This window comes from Miniopterus natalensis, chromosome 17, assembly GCF_054644295.1.
Source record: "Miniopterus natalensis isolate mMinNat1 chromosome 17, mMinNat1.hap1, whole genome shotgun sequence".
NCBI classification, from domain to species: Eukaryota; Metazoa; Chordata; class Mammalia; order Chiroptera; family Miniopteridae; genus Miniopterus; species Miniopterus natalensis.
This window is the reverse complement of record NC_142097.1, coordinates 43,991,446-44,008,455: the sequence shown is the minus strand read 5'-3', so window position 1 is coordinate 44,008,455 and position 17,010 is coordinate 43,991,446. Positions and strand designations below refer to the sequence as shown.

General features: G+C 62.8%; 1 protein-coding gene across 1 annotated transcript in view; it reads left to right on the top strand.

Annotated features, from left to right (window-relative positions):
- Positions 1–17,010, top strand: part of DNAH17 (dynein axonemal heavy chain 17) — a 74,532-nt gene that overhangs the window by 39,746 nt on the left and 17,776 nt on the right. Inside the window, exons 42-61 of the mRNA XM_087825769.1 lie at positions 1,340–1,467; positions 2,093–2,241; positions 3,764–4,046; positions 4,141–4,314; positions 4,554–4,761; positions 5,456–5,621; positions 5,864–5,966; positions 6,197–6,344; positions 6,727–6,818; positions 8,374–8,535; positions 9,033–9,197; positions 9,349–9,540; positions 10,290–10,556; positions 11,322–11,483; positions 12,210–12,443; positions 13,013–13,177; positions 14,684–14,779; positions 14,935–15,152; positions 16,179–16,386; positions 16,653–16,768. Coding sequence (XP_087681895.1) covers positions 1,340–1,467; positions 2,093–2,241; positions 3,764–4,046; positions 4,141–4,314; positions 4,554–4,761; positions 5,456–5,621; positions 5,864–5,966; positions 6,197–6,344; positions 6,727–6,818; positions 8,374–8,535; positions 9,033–9,197; positions 9,349–9,540; positions 10,290–10,556; positions 11,322–11,483; positions 12,210–12,443; positions 13,013–13,177; positions 14,684–14,779; positions 14,935–15,152; positions 16,179–16,386; positions 16,653–16,768 — 3,436 coding nt within the window. The remainder of the gene's footprint in view (positions 1–1,339; positions 1,468–2,092; positions 2,242–3,763; positions 4,047–4,140; positions 4,315–4,553; positions 4,762–5,455; positions 5,622–5,863; positions 5,967–6,196; positions 6,345–6,726; positions 6,819–8,373; positions 8,536–9,032; positions 9,198–9,348; positions 9,541–10,289; positions 10,557–11,321; positions 11,484–12,209; positions 12,444–13,012; positions 13,178–14,683; positions 14,780–14,934; positions 15,153–16,178; positions 16,387–16,652; positions 16,769–17,010) is intronic.

Below are 17,010 nucleotides of genomic sequence, written 5' to 3'. Positions count from 1 at the left end.
CACCCCAGCACTGCCCACACCTGCCCTGCTCACACCTGCCCTGCCCACACCTGCCCTGCTCACACCTGCCCTGCTCACCCCAGCACTGCCCACACCAGCCCTGCTCACACCTGCCCTGCTCACACCTGCCCTGCTCACCCCAGCACTGCCCACACCTGCCCTGCCCACACCTGCCCTGCCCACACCTGCCCTGCCCACACCTGCCCTGCCCACACCTGCCCTGCTCACACCTGCCCTGCTCACCCCAGCACTGCCCACACCTGCCCTGCTCACACCTGCCCTGCCCACACCTGCCCTGCTCACACCTGCCCTGCTCACCCCAGCACTGCCCACACCTGCCCTGCCCACACCTGCCCTGCCCACACCTGCCCTGCTCACACCTGCCCTGCTCACCCCAGCACTGCCCACACCTGCCCTGCTCACACCTGCCCTGCTCACCCCAGCACTGCCCACACCTGCCCTGCTCACCCCAGCACTGCCCACACCTGCCCTGCTCACAGCCCTGCTCACAGCCCTGCTCACAGCCCTGCTCACACCTGCTCTGCTCACAGCCCTGCTCACAGCCCTGCTCACACCTGCCCTGCCCACACCTGCCCTGCTCACACCTGCCCTGCCCACACCTGCCCTGCCCACACCTGCCCTGCTCACACCTGCCCTGCTCACCCCAGCACTGCCCACACCTGCCCTGCTCACACCTGCCCTGCTCACACCTGCCCTGCTCACCCCAGCACTGCCCACACCTGCCCTGCTCACACCTGCCCTGCCCACACCTGCCCTGCTCACACCTGCCCTGCCCACACCTGCCCTGCTCACACCTGCCCTGCTCACCCCAGCACTGCCCACACCTGCCCTGCTCACCCCAGCCCTGCTCACACCTGCCCTGCTCACCCCAGCCCTGCCCACACCTGCCCTGCTCATACCTGCCCTGCTCACCCCAGCCCTGCTCACACCTGCCCTGCTCACCCCAGCCCTGCTCACACCTGCCCTGCCCACACCTGCCCTGCCCACACCTGCCCTGCTTACACCTGCCCTGCTCACACCTGCCCTGCCCACACCTGCCCTGCCCACACCTGCCCTGCTCACACCTGCCCTGCTCACACCTGCCCTGCCCACACCTGCCCTGCCCACACCTGCCCTGCTCACACCTGCCCTGCTCACACCTGCCCTGCTCACAGTCCTGCTCACACCTGCCCTGCCCACACCTGCCCTGCTCACACCTGCCCTGCCCACACCTGCCCTGCTCACACCTGCCCTGCCCACACCTGCCCTGCCCACACCTGCCCTGCCCACACCTGCCCTGCCCACACCTGCCCTGCTCACACCGCCTGCTTGCTCACAGGCCTTTTCTCGACCATAATGCGGGACCTGGCCAACATCACTCATGACGGCCCCAAGTGGATTGTCCTGGATGGGGACATCGACCCGATGTGGATTGAATCCCTCAACACCGTCATGGATGACAACAAGGTTTGAGGGGCTCCTGGATTTCGGAGCTAGTCCCCCAGAGCCGCAACGACGGAGGGGGGGACGCAGGAAATGCCCCACATCACCACCCGCCATGCACAGCAGACGGACCTGCCACAGACGGGACTCGGGGGCGGAGGGGATCCTCCTGGAGCTCCCCGGAGACGGTTACGAGCAGGGCAAGTCCCTCATCACGAGACGTGCTCCTCACATGACCCAGCTCCGCGTGCGGCTCCATCTGAGACACTTTTGGGCAGCAGTGTGGGCGGAGGGTGCGACACAGAAAGCACCTTTGTCCAGTTACACTGGCCTAACGTGGAACTTCTCTAGAAGCAGCTTAAGGAAATGATTCTCAGTCGGGTGGAGGGGGAACTGCAGAATTCCCGGGGATGAGGGGCGTCAGTGAAAATTTAGGTTGATAGTGAAGTCCTAGCAACACCCCAACACCCACGTGGGGAAGCCTCTCGTACTCTCCCGGGGCAGCAGGGGAGAAATGCTGGGTTAGGGGAAGCTAGTGGGCGGTGGGCACGGGAGCAGGGATCCCCGGCTTCCCCCTCCTTGTTCTGAGATGCACCCTCCGGGTGGTGGCGCATTTGCCACTGAGAGCCCACGGCCTCTGCCTCGCTAGGTCCTCACGCTGGCCAGCAACGAGCGGATCCCCCTGAACCGCACCATGAGGCTGGTGTTCGAGATCAGCCACCTGAGGACGGCCACGCCGGCCACGGTCTCCAGAGCCGGCATCCTGTACATCAACCCCGCAGACCTGGGGTGGAACCCGTGAGTGGGGGGGTGTTGTCCCCTCTCCAAACTGGCAGAGAGACGAGGCAGGTGGCGTGTCAGAGCTGCACACGCACGTGTGCACTCGTTCACGAGGGTCGCCAGGTGCAGGGCAGGGTAGGAGCCCCCAGACCCGGGCCAGGAAATCCATCCTCCTCCGGCATGCGCCTCCCTCTGGGCCTGCGGTTCAGGTCAGGGCCACTGCGCAGGGTCACAGGCCCTGACTCACAGAGGCAACGTGTGGACTCTCACACGCGCCGTCCGGCGGAAGGCAGACGGTCTCCACTCGGGCCCACGTAGCTAGAATTGGGTTCTAACTGTGTCAGGCATGGGGGCCCCGTGTTCAGCTTTCAGGCAAAGATGGCACAGGGATGGCCCTGGATGGCTCAGGGCGTAACGGGGCAGAGGCTTCGAGCCATCGACTCTCGGTCCTGACAGAGGCCGGGAAGGAGCGGAGCTGCTGGAACACGAGCTCACACGGGGAAAGGCAGCTGTGTGTGTGCGTGTGCGTGTGCGTGTGCGTGTGCGTGTGCGTGCATGTGTGTGCGTGTGCACGCCAGGCTGCGGGCGGCGGGCTGCCTGGGTTGGTGACGTGAGCTTCCTGCTTACGCGGCGGGCATCCTGGCAGCGATGTGCTCACTGACCCGCGAGGAGCCGGACGCTGTTAGCAGGCACTTACTGAGCCCTCGCCTTGGCCGGGCTCCCATCTGTGCACTGGAAACACGTCAGGCCTGCCACCCTCTGAAGCAGGAGTGGCTACCGTCACTCCCATTTACGGGTGAGAGGCTGGGGACCCAGACACGTGGAGTCACTGGCCTAAGGCCACTGCTGGCCACGGTAGAGCCGACTCAAACCCAGGCAGTGGGGCTCTGGAGTCCGCGCCCTTGCCGTGTGGGGGGCGTCCCTCAAGCCCATTCCAGGGGCAGCCTGGGCCAGACAGTCCAACGCGGCTCCTCAGGGTTGCCTGCTGTGTTGGTTTGGACTCTTCTGCTAAACGTGACACATTCAACTCAAAGTAACTGAAGAGGGAAAAAAAATCGAGTGGCTCAATTCAGCAGAGCATGCTGCAGGCATGGCTGGATCCAGGAGTCCAGATGCTGTAATGAGAGGTCCCTGCTCCTCTGCTCTTTCCTTTCTCTTCCCGTTTCCTTGTTGCCCCTTCCTCCCCCCACGATGTCATGAAACCTTCCCCTCCCCTCCCCTCCCCTCCCCTCCCCTCCCCTCCCCTCCCCTCCCCTCCCCTCCTCTCCTCTCCTCTCGACACTCAGCTCTACTGGGATAGTAAGGATGGCTCCCAGCTCTAGGCTCATAGCACCCCCATTGCTAGGACCTCAGAAAGAGAGCACGGCCCGCAGCCCCAGCATCCTCGCCAGGCCCCCCTGCAGTCGGCATGGCCAGGCGGGCGCAGCAGCTTCACGCGGAGGCGCCCAGAGGCCCTCGCCCGGGGAGAGCGGCCGGGAGGACCCCGCACGGCGGGCGGGCGGCCCTCACCCGGCCCCTCCCCCCCCGCCTGTCTCCCCAGGGTGGTGAGCAGCTGGATCGAGAGGCGCAAGGTGCAGTCGGAGAAGGCCAACCTGATGATCCTCTTCGACAAGTACCTGCCCATGTGCCTGGACAAGCTGCGCTTCGGGTTCAAGAAGATCACGCCGGTGCCGGAGATCACGGTCATCCAGATGATCCTGTACCTGCTCGAGTGCCTCCTCACGGAGAAGACCGTGCCGCCCGACTCGCCCAAGGAGCTGTACGAGCTCTACTTCGTGTTCGCCTGCTTCTGGGCCTTCGGCGGGGCCATGTTCCAGGACCAGGTGCGCGGCCGCGAGCTTGCGCGGGGACCGGCCGCTCCGCCCGGGGCTCCCCGCGCCCCTCTTCACCGCGCTGGGTGGTGTTGTTTTTTCACAGCTGATAGATTATCGAGTCGAGTTCAGCAAATGGTGGATCAACGAATTCAAAACCATCAAGTTTCCCTCTCAGGGTACGGTCTTCGACTACTACTTAGACCCCGACACTAAGAAGTTCCTGCCCTGGACAGACAGAGTGCCCTCCTTCGAGCTGGACCCCGACATCCCCCTGCAGGTAACTGGCCCAGAGCGGAGGCGACTCGCTGATAGTTTAGGGGCAGGACCCGGCGACCAGCCCGCGCTTGTCAGTGGGACGCGCAGGCGGTTTGCAGCAGGTGGAACATTTTAAGTAAAACTGGGGACTCGACCGACTGTTCCAGTCCACAAGTTGGCCGGAGGTGGACACTGGAGGCTCAGGTGTGTCTGAGGATCACGGCTCCTCCCTCCCGTCCCGCCTTCTGCCCCCTCACGCAGGCCTCGCTGGTGCACACGACGGAAACCATCCGCATCCGCTACTTCATAGACCTGCTCATGGAGAAGTCGTGGCCCGTGATGCTGGTGGGCAACGCGGGGACGGGCAAGTCGGTGCTGATGGGAGACAAGCTGGAGAGCCTCAACACCGACGACTACCTGGTGCAGTCCGTGCCCTTCAACTTCTATACCACCTCGGCTATGCTGCAGGGTGAGGCCGGGGTGCAGGGTGAGGCTGGGGTGCAAGGTGAGGCTGGGGTGCAAGGTGAGGCCCAGGTGCAAGATGAGGCCAGGGTGCCGGTGAGCCTGGGGTGAGGCCGGGGTGCAAGGTGAGGCCGGGGTGCGGGGTGAGGCCAGGGTGCAGGGTGAGGCCATGGTGCCAGGTGAGCCCGGGGTGAGGCTGGGGTGCGGGGTGAGGCCGGGGTGCCAGGTGAGGCCCGGGTGCAAGGTGAGGCTGGGGCACAGGATGGAGCCAGGAGCAGGGGTGCATGGTGAAGTCAAGGACCAGGGTGGGTCCTCACAGCCCAGCCTGGACACACCCAAGCCACATGGCTGCCCCCCGAACACACATGTCTCTTCTTTCTCCCTACAAACCCAGGGGCTTGCCCGTTGCCTCTCCGTTTCCCATCCCCCCACCGGCCTCTCTCCCCAGAGTAGGGAGACAGAGTGGCAGCCAGGATCCCTCTTCCCGGTGCCCCCAGGCGGATCCCACAGGGAGCTCCTGCCACGGGGCTGAGGGGGCCCCTAGGTTCCTGCAGCCCTTGTCTCCCGCCCACTGCGCCCACCACTCCCACACTCCCTCCTTCACCCGGCGGTGGGTGGGGTGGGTGGATGGGGCCCCTCCAGGGCCACTTCCTGGGCCCCAGCATCCGGCGGCCAATCCGCTTGCTCCCGTCCATCCCTAGGGGTTCTGGAGAAGCCGCTGGAGAAGAAGTCAGGGAGGAACTACGGGCCGCCGGGCACGAAGAAGCTGATCTACTTCATCGACGACATGAACATGCCCGAGGTGGACAAGTACGGCACGGTGGCCCCGCACACGCTCATCCGGCAGCACATGGACCACGGGCACTGGTGACGTGGGCTGTGGGGGCGGGGCCGCGGCGAGGGGCGGAGCCTCAGGGCGTGGCGGGGGGTCACAGCGATGGGCAGGGTCACAGCGACCGGTGGGGCGCAGGGCCTGGCCCCTGGAAGAAGCAAAATTGACTGTTTCACAGAGAATCGATAGTTATTGAGGGGTTTTCTCTCTTTGCCTTGCGCTAGGCATTGCCGGGGGGGTGGCTAGGGCAGGACACCAACCCCGGCCACCCACACAGGTATGACAGGCAGAAGCTGACGCTGAAGGACATCCACAACTGCCAGTACGTGGCTTGCATGAACCCCACCTCCGGCTCCTTCACCATCGACTCCAGGCTTCAGGTAGGCGGGGATCAGGCGCCTCCCGCGGCCGCCAGGGCGTGCGGGCGGCCGAGCAGGTGAGAATAAAACCTTGCTCGGGTTCTACCACACACAAGGCATTCTGGACACCGCACAGAATGCGCGCACAGGACACCGGGCAGTGAGGACAGAATCCGCTCCCCACGCGGGCGGCCGGGCCACCAGCTGGTCCCCAAGAGCGGCCTGACGCGGGGCTGTGCTTGTTCCCGCAGCGCCACTTCTGCGTATTTGCCGTGAGCTTCCCGGGCCAGGAGGCCCTCACGACCATCTACAGCACCATCCTGTCCCAGCACCTGGCCTACCGCTCGGCCCCCACGGTGGTCCAGCGGATGAGCAGCCTGCTGGTGGCCTCGGCCCTGGGTAAGCTGGCCAGCCGCGGCCCCTCTCCTGTCGGCAGAAACCTCTGCTTTGTAAGGCCGCTGGCTGCTTCCTGTTTCCCCCGGTAAATATTTTATTTATACTTTTAAATCAATATTTTTTTAAAGGATGCTATGTTTCGACAGGAGATGCTGTTAAACCCGATGGCTGGGGCGGGGGCGGGGAGCAGCAGACAGGAAAGTCGGTGGGCAGGAACGACTTACCCGTCACCAGGGTAACAGGCTTCCTCCCCCTCAGCTCTGCAGAGTCCTCCCTTAAATTGTCACCGGCTCAGAGTCCGTTTGTTTAGAAACTATACCCTAAGCTTTGCGTTTCCTGAGGCCATTAAGAGTGAATAAGGGTACATGTCTGTTTCTTACAACAGCCCTGCATCAGAAAGTCACACAAACCTTTCTTCCCACCGCCATCAAGTTTCATTACATCTTCAACCTCAGGGACCTCTCCAACATCTTCCAGGTACTGCTCTTCCAGCTCTGCGCCATGCCACCTGCGGCCAAGTGTCTGACCCATAGGCGTTCTCCTCCTCTGCTTCCCTCAGGAGAGAAAGCAGTGGCCTGTGGACTGATGACAGTGATGGTGATGGTGGTGATGGTGGTGGTGTTGGTGGTGATGATGGTGATGGTGGTGGTGATGGTGATGGTGATGGAGATGATGGTGGTGATGGAGATGATGGTGGTGGTGATGATGATGGTGGTGGTGATGGAGATGATGGTGGTGATGGAGATGATGGTGGTGGTGATGATGATGGTGGTGGTGATGGTGATGGTGATGGAGATGATGGTGGTGATGGAGATGGTGGTGGTGATGGAGATGATGGTGATGGTGATGATGATGGTGGTGATGGAGATGATGGTGGTGGTGATGGAGATGATGGTGGTGATGGAGATGATGATGGTGGTGATGGAGATGATGGTGGTGGTGATGGAGATGGTGGTGGTGATGGAGATGATGGTGGTGGTGATGGAGATGGTGGTGATGGTGATGATGATGGTGGCGGTAATGATGGTGGTGATGATTGTGGTGATGGTGGTGATGATGGTGGTGATGATGGTGATGGTGGTGGTGATGGTGATGGGGGTGGGGGGGTGGTGATGGTGATGGGGGTGGGGGTGGTGATGGTGATAATAATGGTGATGCTGTAATTATAATGATGGTGGATGATGTGATGATTGATGTGATGATGGTGATGACAGTGACAGTGACATGGTTACCATGGTGATGGTGATGATAATGATGACGTTTCCTCTTATTTATTGACTGTTTAGTCTGAGCCAGGCACTGGGTTAGGCCACTTACACCCCCATTTTCTCCTCCAAACAACCTGTAGTGCTCTTACATCCCCATGTTACAGGAGAGCCTAAGGCTCAGGGAGGTGAAGTCATGCCCACCTCCTCCCACTTCAAGTGTCAGTTCAAATGTCATGTCCGCAGGGGGTCCCTCCTCATTCCCACACTCTCTCACTGCCGCTGCCTGTGTCATTCATAGCCCATCACAGTGTGTCACTTCCTTGCTTTTTGGTTTTTTGGCCCAGTTACATCTCCTACTAAAATGCAAACTCCATAAAGGCAGGGTTTGTCTTGTCACCATGTTCCCAGAGCCCAGAAGAGCTCTGGAAAATAGCGGACCCTCAAAAAGCGCCTGTTGAACTTGCCCATGTCACTTGGTTAGTAACCCGCTGAGCCGGAGCTGGACCCGGGCGGGCTGCAGGGCCCAAGCTTGTAACCCCACTGCGCTGAGGCCTTTGAGTCCGGTTCCCCCACGGTGCCTGAAGCCCTTGACCTTGTCTTGTGAGGAAAGGTCCCCCGAGTCTCTCCAGCCACAGTCACACCCTCCAGTCTCTGGGGTTTGCATGGACTTGGCAGCTGGGAGCTTCCTTGGCCCTAGGGAGACGTTGTACCAGCAGCCAAATGGCTCCTCCCGGGAAGGGACGGCGGCCCCGCTCCTCCCAGCCCAGCGCATGGCTGCCTTGCCTCACGCCCGGCCGAAGATGCTGAGCGTCCTGGGGGGGCAGGGGCTCTTGTTTTCCACAACAGAGGTCTTGAAAACCCCGTTTGACCTCGTCCGCCTCTGGCTGCATGAAGCGGAAAGAGTGTACGGGGACAAGATGGTTGACGAAAAAGACCAGGAGGCGTTGCACCGAGTCACCATGGCGTCCACCAAGAAGTTCTTTGACGTGAGTCAAGCAACCAGCTCCCCCTGCAGAGCCTGGAAATGCTCCCAGTGGGCTCGCTGCCTGGGCCGATGGTAACCTCAGCCCTCCTGGAAGGGCCCTCGGGGGGGGGGGGGAGGGACCACGTTGGGTCCCACAAAACGACTCTGCCACGTGGGTGTGCATCTGAGTGAGAAGGAATGGGCCCCTCGATGGGTCAGGATCTGACAGCCCCCCACCGTCCACTAGGGGCGCAGAAAGGCCCCCTTGGGTCCGGGTGCTCTGCTGGAGTGTCCTGGCTGGTCTCGGTGATCAGCTTGTTTCTCATCTGATGGGGATGGACCATCCCACAAGGGGTTTGCCCAGCTGTCCCCAGGGCTCCCGGGAACAATGGTTTGGGCCCCAGGAGACTTGACCTGGCCTCCTGAGGCACTGGCTGCTGTGTCCACGGCCTGTCCACGGCCTGTCCACGGCGTGTCCACAGCAGCCAGCCACAGAAGTACCTTATCTCTTATCTGTAGGATCTTGGCGAAGAGCTTTTATTTGCCAAACCAAATATCTTCAGCCACTTTGCTCAAGGGATCGGCGACCCCAAATACCTCCCGGTGACCGACATGGCTCGCCTGAACAGACTCCTCTCAGACGTCCTGGACAGTTACAACGAGGTCAACGCGGTCATGAACTTGGTGAGCAGGGCTCGAGCCGATAGCGTGGGCGCTTCGATGGCGCTCCCGGGCTGTGTGATTCGTGGCAAGCGCCGCCGGGGGTGGACGAGGCCCTGTGCCGTGGAAGGCGAGTCCACGCGAGGCCGGATGCTGAGGCGTGTGGCCCCGGCAGGTGCTGTTCGAAGCCGCGGTGGCGCACATCTGCAGGATCAACCGCATCCTGGAGTCGCCGCGCGGGAACGCCCTGCTGGTGGGCGTGGGCGGCAGCGGCAAGCAGAGCCTGTCGCGCCTGGCCGCCTACATCAGCGCACTGGACGTGTTCCAGATCACCCTCAAGAAGGGCTACGGCATCCCGGACCTCAAGGTGCGGCCCGCTCGCCCTCGCCCCGGCCACTGCCGCTCGTTTTCCCCGGGGCTCAGCCTCCCGGTCCAAGCCCGTGGTGCACGTTTTTGGGGCCTCGCTCAGGGTCCCCATTTAAAGGTTTCCCCCCCTTGTGTATGTGATAAAACCTGCGTAACACACAGTTTAGCTGTCGAGCCCTGCAGCTCGGTGGCACTGGGCACATTCACACTGCTGTGCGGCCATCCCCACCCTCCATCTCCTGAATGCCTTGTTGTCCCAAACTGAACCTCTGCCCATTAATCAGTGACCCCCACCCCCTCCCCCTGCCCCTGGCACCCACATTCCACTCCCTGTCTCTATGGATTTGACCGTCTAGGGACCTCACGGGAGTGGCATCACGCAGCATCTGTCCCTTGGAGGCTGGTTTATTTCAACTAGTGTAATGTCCTCAGGGTCCGGCCATGTGTCAGAACTTCCTTCGTTTCTAGGGCTACGTGGCACCCCACTGTGTGGATGGGCACCCCACTGTGGACAGCCCCGCTGTGTTTGCCGTGCATCCGTGGGCAGACACAGGGGTGCCCCCCCCGCTTTGGGCTGGCGCACAGCGCTGCTGTGCTGTGGGCAGTCTCCGCCCAGGGTTTCGCCCCTCCCTCCAGAGACCCCAGTGTTTCTTACAACGTTGATTGGGGGGTGCCATCCTGGGGGGCTGTGGGGACGCCTCCGTGCGCGTCCTCGCGGCCAGGACCCTGAGAGCGTCCCCCCGGGCGCAGACCGACCTGAGCTCGCAGTACATCAAGTCGGCCGTAAAGAATGTGCCGTCCGTGTTCCTGATGACGGACTCCCAGGTGGCCGAGGAGCAGTTTCTGGTGCTGATCAACGACCTGCTGGCCTCGGGGGAGATCCCCGGGCTGTTCATGGACGACGAGGTGGAAAACATCATCGCGTCCATGCGGCCGCAGGTGAAGTCGCTCGGCATGGTCGACACCCGGGAGCTGTGCTGGAAATTCTTCATCGAGAAGGTCCGCAAGCAGCTGAAGGTACCGTCTCCGTCTCCGTCTCCGTCTCCGCGGGGCCCGGGGGCCCGGGGGCCCGGCCTGGCACCCCGTGGCCTTGGGGGGCTCGGCTCTTTAGTCTGGGTGCAAGTGGGGGCCCAGGATGTGGGAATCTGTTAGGAGAGGACAGACAGGTGGGGCTGCCTGGTGCACGGGGCCCTTGGAGGTATCTTGTGGCCCACGGAAGAGTTTTACACACACACAGCGAGCACGTTTAAATGGGTAGGGTCACCTTGACCTCCAACACCCCCTCTTGGGGGAAGCAGGCGGAGCTACGCTGAGGCTTCCAAGAGAAGGAAGTTCCCAGTCCTGCCAAAGGGACCCCAGCGCAGTCTCTTGCATCTCGGACCCCAGGGAGTCCCAGCTCCTCTGGGGATCAGCTGCGGTCCTTGGGGGCCTGGAGGAGGCCCCATGTCCCCGGGGACCAGACCCGCTAAAGGGAGTGTGGCCCTCCCAGCGTGGACGCCCATTCCCCGCCAGTCCTTCATCCCGGCTTTTCCGTCTCCCTCTGCGAGTGTCACTTGAGAAGGGCTTGGGGCCGACCCCTGCACCTGACATGCTGGGGAGGGTCGTGATGTCAGCTGAGCTCATGTCTGCCGTAGGGCAGTGGCCACACTTTAAACCCGGAGGTGGGAATGGGCTCCCGGACACTTGGAGCTGAGGCCTCGCCGAGGGCTTTCCCCTCAGAATGAGCGTCCTGCCACGGGGCGCGACTGGGCCCCACGAGCAGCTCCTCCGCTCCCCACGCAGGTGATCCTGTGTTTCTCCCCCGTGGGCTCCGTCCTGCGTATCCGGGCGAGAAAGTTCCCTGCTGTGGTCAACTGCACGGCCATCAACTGGTTCCACGAGTGGCCGGAAGACGCTCTGGTGTCCGTCAGCGCCCGCTTCCTGGAGGAGACCGAGGGCATCCAGGTGAGTCCCTAGGGCCAGCTTCACAATGTGCCACTCGGGCATCGATGTGGGCTTCCAGCCCAGGATGGGCCTTCTAAGATCTGGGTGGCCCACCGCTGGCACCAGCAGGGCCACAGAGCAGATGCCACGGGAGCGTGTTGGATGAGCACATTTCCAAACTAACCAGAATGAAAATTACTATCGCCTGGTCCGTGCCGGGGCGGGGCTCCCAGTACCTGTCCTCGGGCAGGGGGGCGGGCCCCGTGGTGGGAGACGTGGCCCTGGTGTGAACCGAGGGCGGAAGAGGCTGGTGACGGCGTTGGTGGAACCCGGGCCCAGCTAGGAGATGCACAGTGGATGCTGCCAAACGGCCCGGGTTCCTCGCGCACATTGGCGGGCGCTTCGCTGCCGGGGGTGCAGGTGTGAGTGTGTGACACACGCGGAGAGAGAACAGCAATGAGCTCCGCTGTGCCTGGCACGGAGCCCAGCCCTTGGGGGTGCGGTGTCAAAGCCCCACAGGTCCGCTGTCTCCAGCCTCGTTTGACGGTGGAACCGCCGAGGCTGAGAAAGGGGCTGCGTCTCATCCAGGGTCCCCCGGCGAGTGAGGGAAGCCCCACCTTGCTGATCCACTGTGGCCAGTGCCCTCCTCCCCTGGGCTCCTCCCAGGGCCAGGGACCCCCCCCCCCCGCAGGAATGGGGTCGCGCCCTGCAGCGAACGGGGCCCGAGGGCCCGTCTTGCCTTTGCAGCCGGAAGTCAAGACCTCCATCAGCCTGTTCATGGCCTACGTGCACACGACCGTCAACGAGATGTCCAAGGTGTACCTGGCCATCGAGAGGCGCTACAACTACACCACGCCCAAAACCTTCCTGGAGCAGATCAAGCTCTACCAGAACCTGCTGGCCAAGAAGAGGGCGGAGCTGGTGGCCAAGATCGAGAGGCTGGAGAACGGCCTGATGAAGCTGCAGAGCACGGCTTCTCAGGTGGGGGGGCAGCCAGGACTGGGGCGGGGTCAGGGGCCCGGGGTCAGCAGGGCAGCCCAGCCGGTCGCTGCGTTTTCCCAAATATATCTTCCAGGCCGGGTCCTGGGACAGAGCTCCCAGGCGAGGATGGTTACAGCAGCTGAGCAGCCTCCCTGTGGTAGAAATGGGCACAAAGTGGGGAGAACACCCCACCCTGTCACTTACTAGTTCCCAGCAGCCCTCCCGCCGGGCCAGGCCCGGGCCTCACGCATCCCCGCTCCCGGGAGGGCTGTGTCCCCGGCTCCAGGCTTCCTCTCGCTGCTGCTCCAGCCTCCCCAGAGCTCCCTGGCACCCGGATTCTGCTGACCTGTTTTAATCAGGCCACCCCGACTGTCAACTCCCCGAGCCACGGGACTGTGTCTTGTACTTGTGACCCTGTGTGTACAGTTGGCGTTCAATACGTGCTTACCTTAGAGAAGTTTGAAAGAGGCATCGAAATGTGCTTCAGGGCCCTCTGCTCGGCCCCGTGGCCGCCGGCCGGTCCACGTGGGGGGCCCGGGGGGCCCCCCTCAAGGTGTTTCCTCCCCCAGGTGGACGATTTGAAGGCCAAGCTGGCGATTCAGGAGGCTGAGCTGAAGCAGAAGAATGAAAACGCGGACAAGCTGATCCAGGTGGTGGGAGTGGAGACAGAGAAGGTCAGCAAAGAGAAGGCCATCGCCGACGAAGAGGAGGCCAAGGTGGAAGTCATCAACAAGGTGGGCGGACGGCCCGGCCCCCGGGGGCGGCTGCACGCGTCTACGCCGCGGGGCTCCCCGGGGAGGCCTGGGCAAAGGCTGAGGAGCCCCCAATCCAGTGGGACCCCCCCACTGGAAGCCACGCTCCTCACATTGCTGACCCCAGGCCACGGAGGCAGCAACCCCAGGAGCTGGTGAGAAATGCAGGTTCCTGGGCCCGCCCCCCTCCCCTGGGCTGGATCGTCAGCATTCTAACCAGAGGCTGGGGCCCTTGAGCGCGTTAAGGTTTGGGGAGGCTGCACTGGAGCCCCGGTCCTCGGACGCACTGCACCAGGAGCCCCCGAGGCTCTGATGTCACCGGCAGGTGGGCTCCTAGCTGGAGTCCTTGTCACGGTTGGTTGGTTGACCATCTCCCCTCCCTGCCTGGTTCTGTGCCATCCTCATGTGTCTGCTCCAGCGTCTAAATTAAGAGTGTCCCAGAAATTGTCCGCTGTCTCTTGAGACGGAGGATGCCCTGTTAGGCAGATGAGGAAACTGAGGCCCATTGTGGTCGGCCACGTGCTGAGGACTCAAAACTAGCAAGTGACACAGTCAGGCTCCAAGCCAGGACCTGCGTCCAGCACCCTGAGCTCTGTGACCTGCTGCCCGGTGTCTGGGCGCCCACCCCTCTCTAACCCCCACATCCAGAAATGGTCCCCCGGGTGCTCCAGGAAGAAGGCCTGGGTGTTGCCCAGCCCAGCTGGCTGGGTCCATCTGTGCCCCGGGCCCTCAGTCGTGCCCCACGCAGTCCCTAGAGCAGGTGCAGGACAGGGTTCTCTGGGAGATCCTTTGCCCTGCCTGGGACAGGACTCACAGAGACCCTCTCCTACTGTCCCAATCCCTCCCGCCTCCCCCTCATTCTCTATTACCACATAGATGCTGTTTCTTATTGATAGACACCAAGCTGCTACGGGTCTGTCTGCTTGGCACCCACAGGTTCAGAGGGGCTCTTCCTGACCCAAAGAATAAGTGAATGTGTGCAGGCAGGAGCGAATGTGCGCCTGAGTGAATGAATGAATGAATGTGCGCCTGAGTGAATGAATGAGTGAATGTGCGCCTGAGTGAATGAATGAGTGAATGAATGAGTGAATGTGTGCCTGATGAAGGACGCTCTCGCCTTCTTAAGGGGAGGCTGAGCTGTACCCCTGAAATGTTCCCAGAAACGCTAGGCCTCACAGCCGGGGTGGTCTGCCTGGCCCCGGGTTCCCCACAGCCTGGAAGCTGGGGCCAGTGGGAGCAACAGCTCCCGTTCCCGGATCCTAAGTCAGCGATTGCGGCCTGAGTGTTGAGGGGCAGGGGCCAAGGAGGCAGGAAGGAGGAAGGTGGGCTCCGGGCGGTGACTGGAGCCTCAGTGAGCATGAGGGGAACCCGCAGCGGGCCCCCCTCTTCACCCCCCCTCGCTCCCTCGCAGCCCCGGCCCGGGCTCCCCCCGCATGCGCCTCCCAGACAGGCACCCAAGTTGATCTCTGCTGTCCGGCTTCCTTCCAGAATGTCACCGAGAAGCAAAAAGCTTGCGAAACGGACCTGGCCAAGGCGGAGCCGGCCCTGCTGGCCGCACAGGAGGCCCTGGACACCCTGAACAAGGTGAGAGAAGAAGGAAGCGGGGCCCCGGCCCGAGTGAGGGGAGAGGGGAGGCCCCGGCCGTGGTCCGGTGGTGGCTCAGCCCCAGCAGGCTCCCTGGGGCCGTCCCCGGGGCCTCCGGGTCCCCCGTCAGGTCGGTCCCCACCTGTCGTTCGCAGAACAACCTGACAGAGCTGAAGTCCTTCGGGTCCCCGCCGGACGCCGTGGTCAACGTCACGGCCGCCGTCATGATTCTGACGGCGCCCGGGGGCAAGATCCCCAAGGACAAGAGCTGGAAGGCGGCGAAAATCATGATGGGCAAAGTGGACACGTTCCTGGACTCCCTGAAGAAGTTCGACAAGGAACACATCCCCGAGACCTGCCTGAAGGCGTTCAAGTGAGTGGGGCTTGGCCGCGGCCTGGGGCTCCCTCAGCCCTGAGTCCTGTCGGGGGCCTGCGTCCAGGCGCTGCTGTGAGGCCCCCGAATCCCCCGCTCGCCCGAGCGGGGCAGGGCCTCGGCTGCTGGGCAAGGCGGGACCCTGCAGACGGTTGGCGGCGGCCCGGGCAAATCTGGCCGCCCTGCAAGTGCACCGGGCCTGGAGGGACACAGTCACCCTGGCCGGCATGGGAGGGGTGTATGGGGGCACTGCCACGTTTTACCCGTAAACCCCAACGTGCCAGCCCTTGTGTGGCCCTCCACTCCTGAGCACGCCAAACCCACTGTTCATATCTCACGTGGCCCCTGCCTGCCCCCCCGGGGGCAACCCAACCCCAGGTCTGCTTGACCCTGAGAAAGAGCCGCTCCCGTGACCCCAGTGACCCCAGGCGAGAACCCCCACATCTCCCAGACCCCATCTGCTGAGGAAGAGGCCTGGGTGACAGAAAAGCATTTGACAGATAAAGAATAGTTTAAAGTGTAAGAGAAAAGCCTGGGAAACCCCGACAGGCCCGCCCCCGGGGAGCAGCCACTGCCAGCACTGAAGGAGTTTCGGTCTTTTTTCTAAAGTTTCTTTCCAAAGTTGAAATAATCCTGTATCCATGCAATTATTTGCTCTGCTTTTATTTTTTTACTTAACATTGTTAGGGTGAAAAAAACTCTTCCCTGTGCTATTAAAACACTTTGCCAGCCTCACGCCCAACAGCTGCACCGTCTCCCCGCGGCTCCCGCAACGTCCGTGTGTGCGAAACAGGCAAACCCGGGGCCACGTTAGCCTGAACGCGCGTCGCATACTCCAGGGGCCAGAATTCTGTGTCCCCCTTTCCCTTCTTCCTGTAACATTGAGACCAAAAAAAAAAATTCAGCCCTCGCTGTATCCCTGTGGTCAGCGGCCGGAGCCTCACTGGGGCTGCCGGGGGAGGAGACTGAGTCGGCCCCGTCCTGCGGAGCCCAGGCCGGCTGCCCTGTCCCCTGTCCCCTCTCCAGGCCCTACCAAGGCAATCCGACCTTCGACCCTGAGTTCATCCGCTCCAAGTCCACGGCGGCCGCGGGCCTGTGCTCCTGGTGCATCAATATCGTGCGTTTCTATGAGGTCTACTGCGACGTGGCCCCCAAACGACAGGCGCTGGAGGAGGCCAACGCCGAGCTGGCCGAGGCCCAGGACAAGCTGTCTCGGATCAAGAACAAGATTGCAGTGAGTGCCCGGCCGCCCGGCCGGCACCAAAGCCACGGCCCGCTCGGATGGGCGGTGCCTCCGATGGAAGGGGGTGGCCTTGGCTGCTGCCTTGGTGGCGAATCACCCGGCAGCTCGAGACAACACACGTGGGCGGCCGTGGGGACCCGTCCCACCGCGAGGCCGCCGTGTGCCCTGCCCTCTGGGCAGCCCTGCCCCTGCCCCGCCTCCGCAGGGGGCAGCTGCTGCTCTCGCCCACCCCAGGACCCCCCATCGTGTTCTTCCAGGAACTCAACGCCAACCTGAGCAACCTGACGTCGGCATTTGAGAAAGCGACAGCGGAGAAAATCAAGTGCCAGCAGGAGGCCGACGCCACCAACAGGGTGATCTCGCTGGCCAACAGGTAGCTGGCTCCGCCCCGCCGACCCCCCCCCTCCGTCCTCAGACCCCCTGAGAGGGATGAGCCCACAGACCGGCCTTTGGAGGAAGGAGAAGCCCCGGCGGAGGCAGCAGGTCCAGGCTTTTGCTCTCTGGGCGCCAAGTCCTGAGGATAATGAGGACGACCTCCCAGAGCTGGGGACGTCTCCCCAGGGACCCCGCGCGTCCCTCGACTTCAGGAAACGTGACCTCTCGCAGTACAGGATC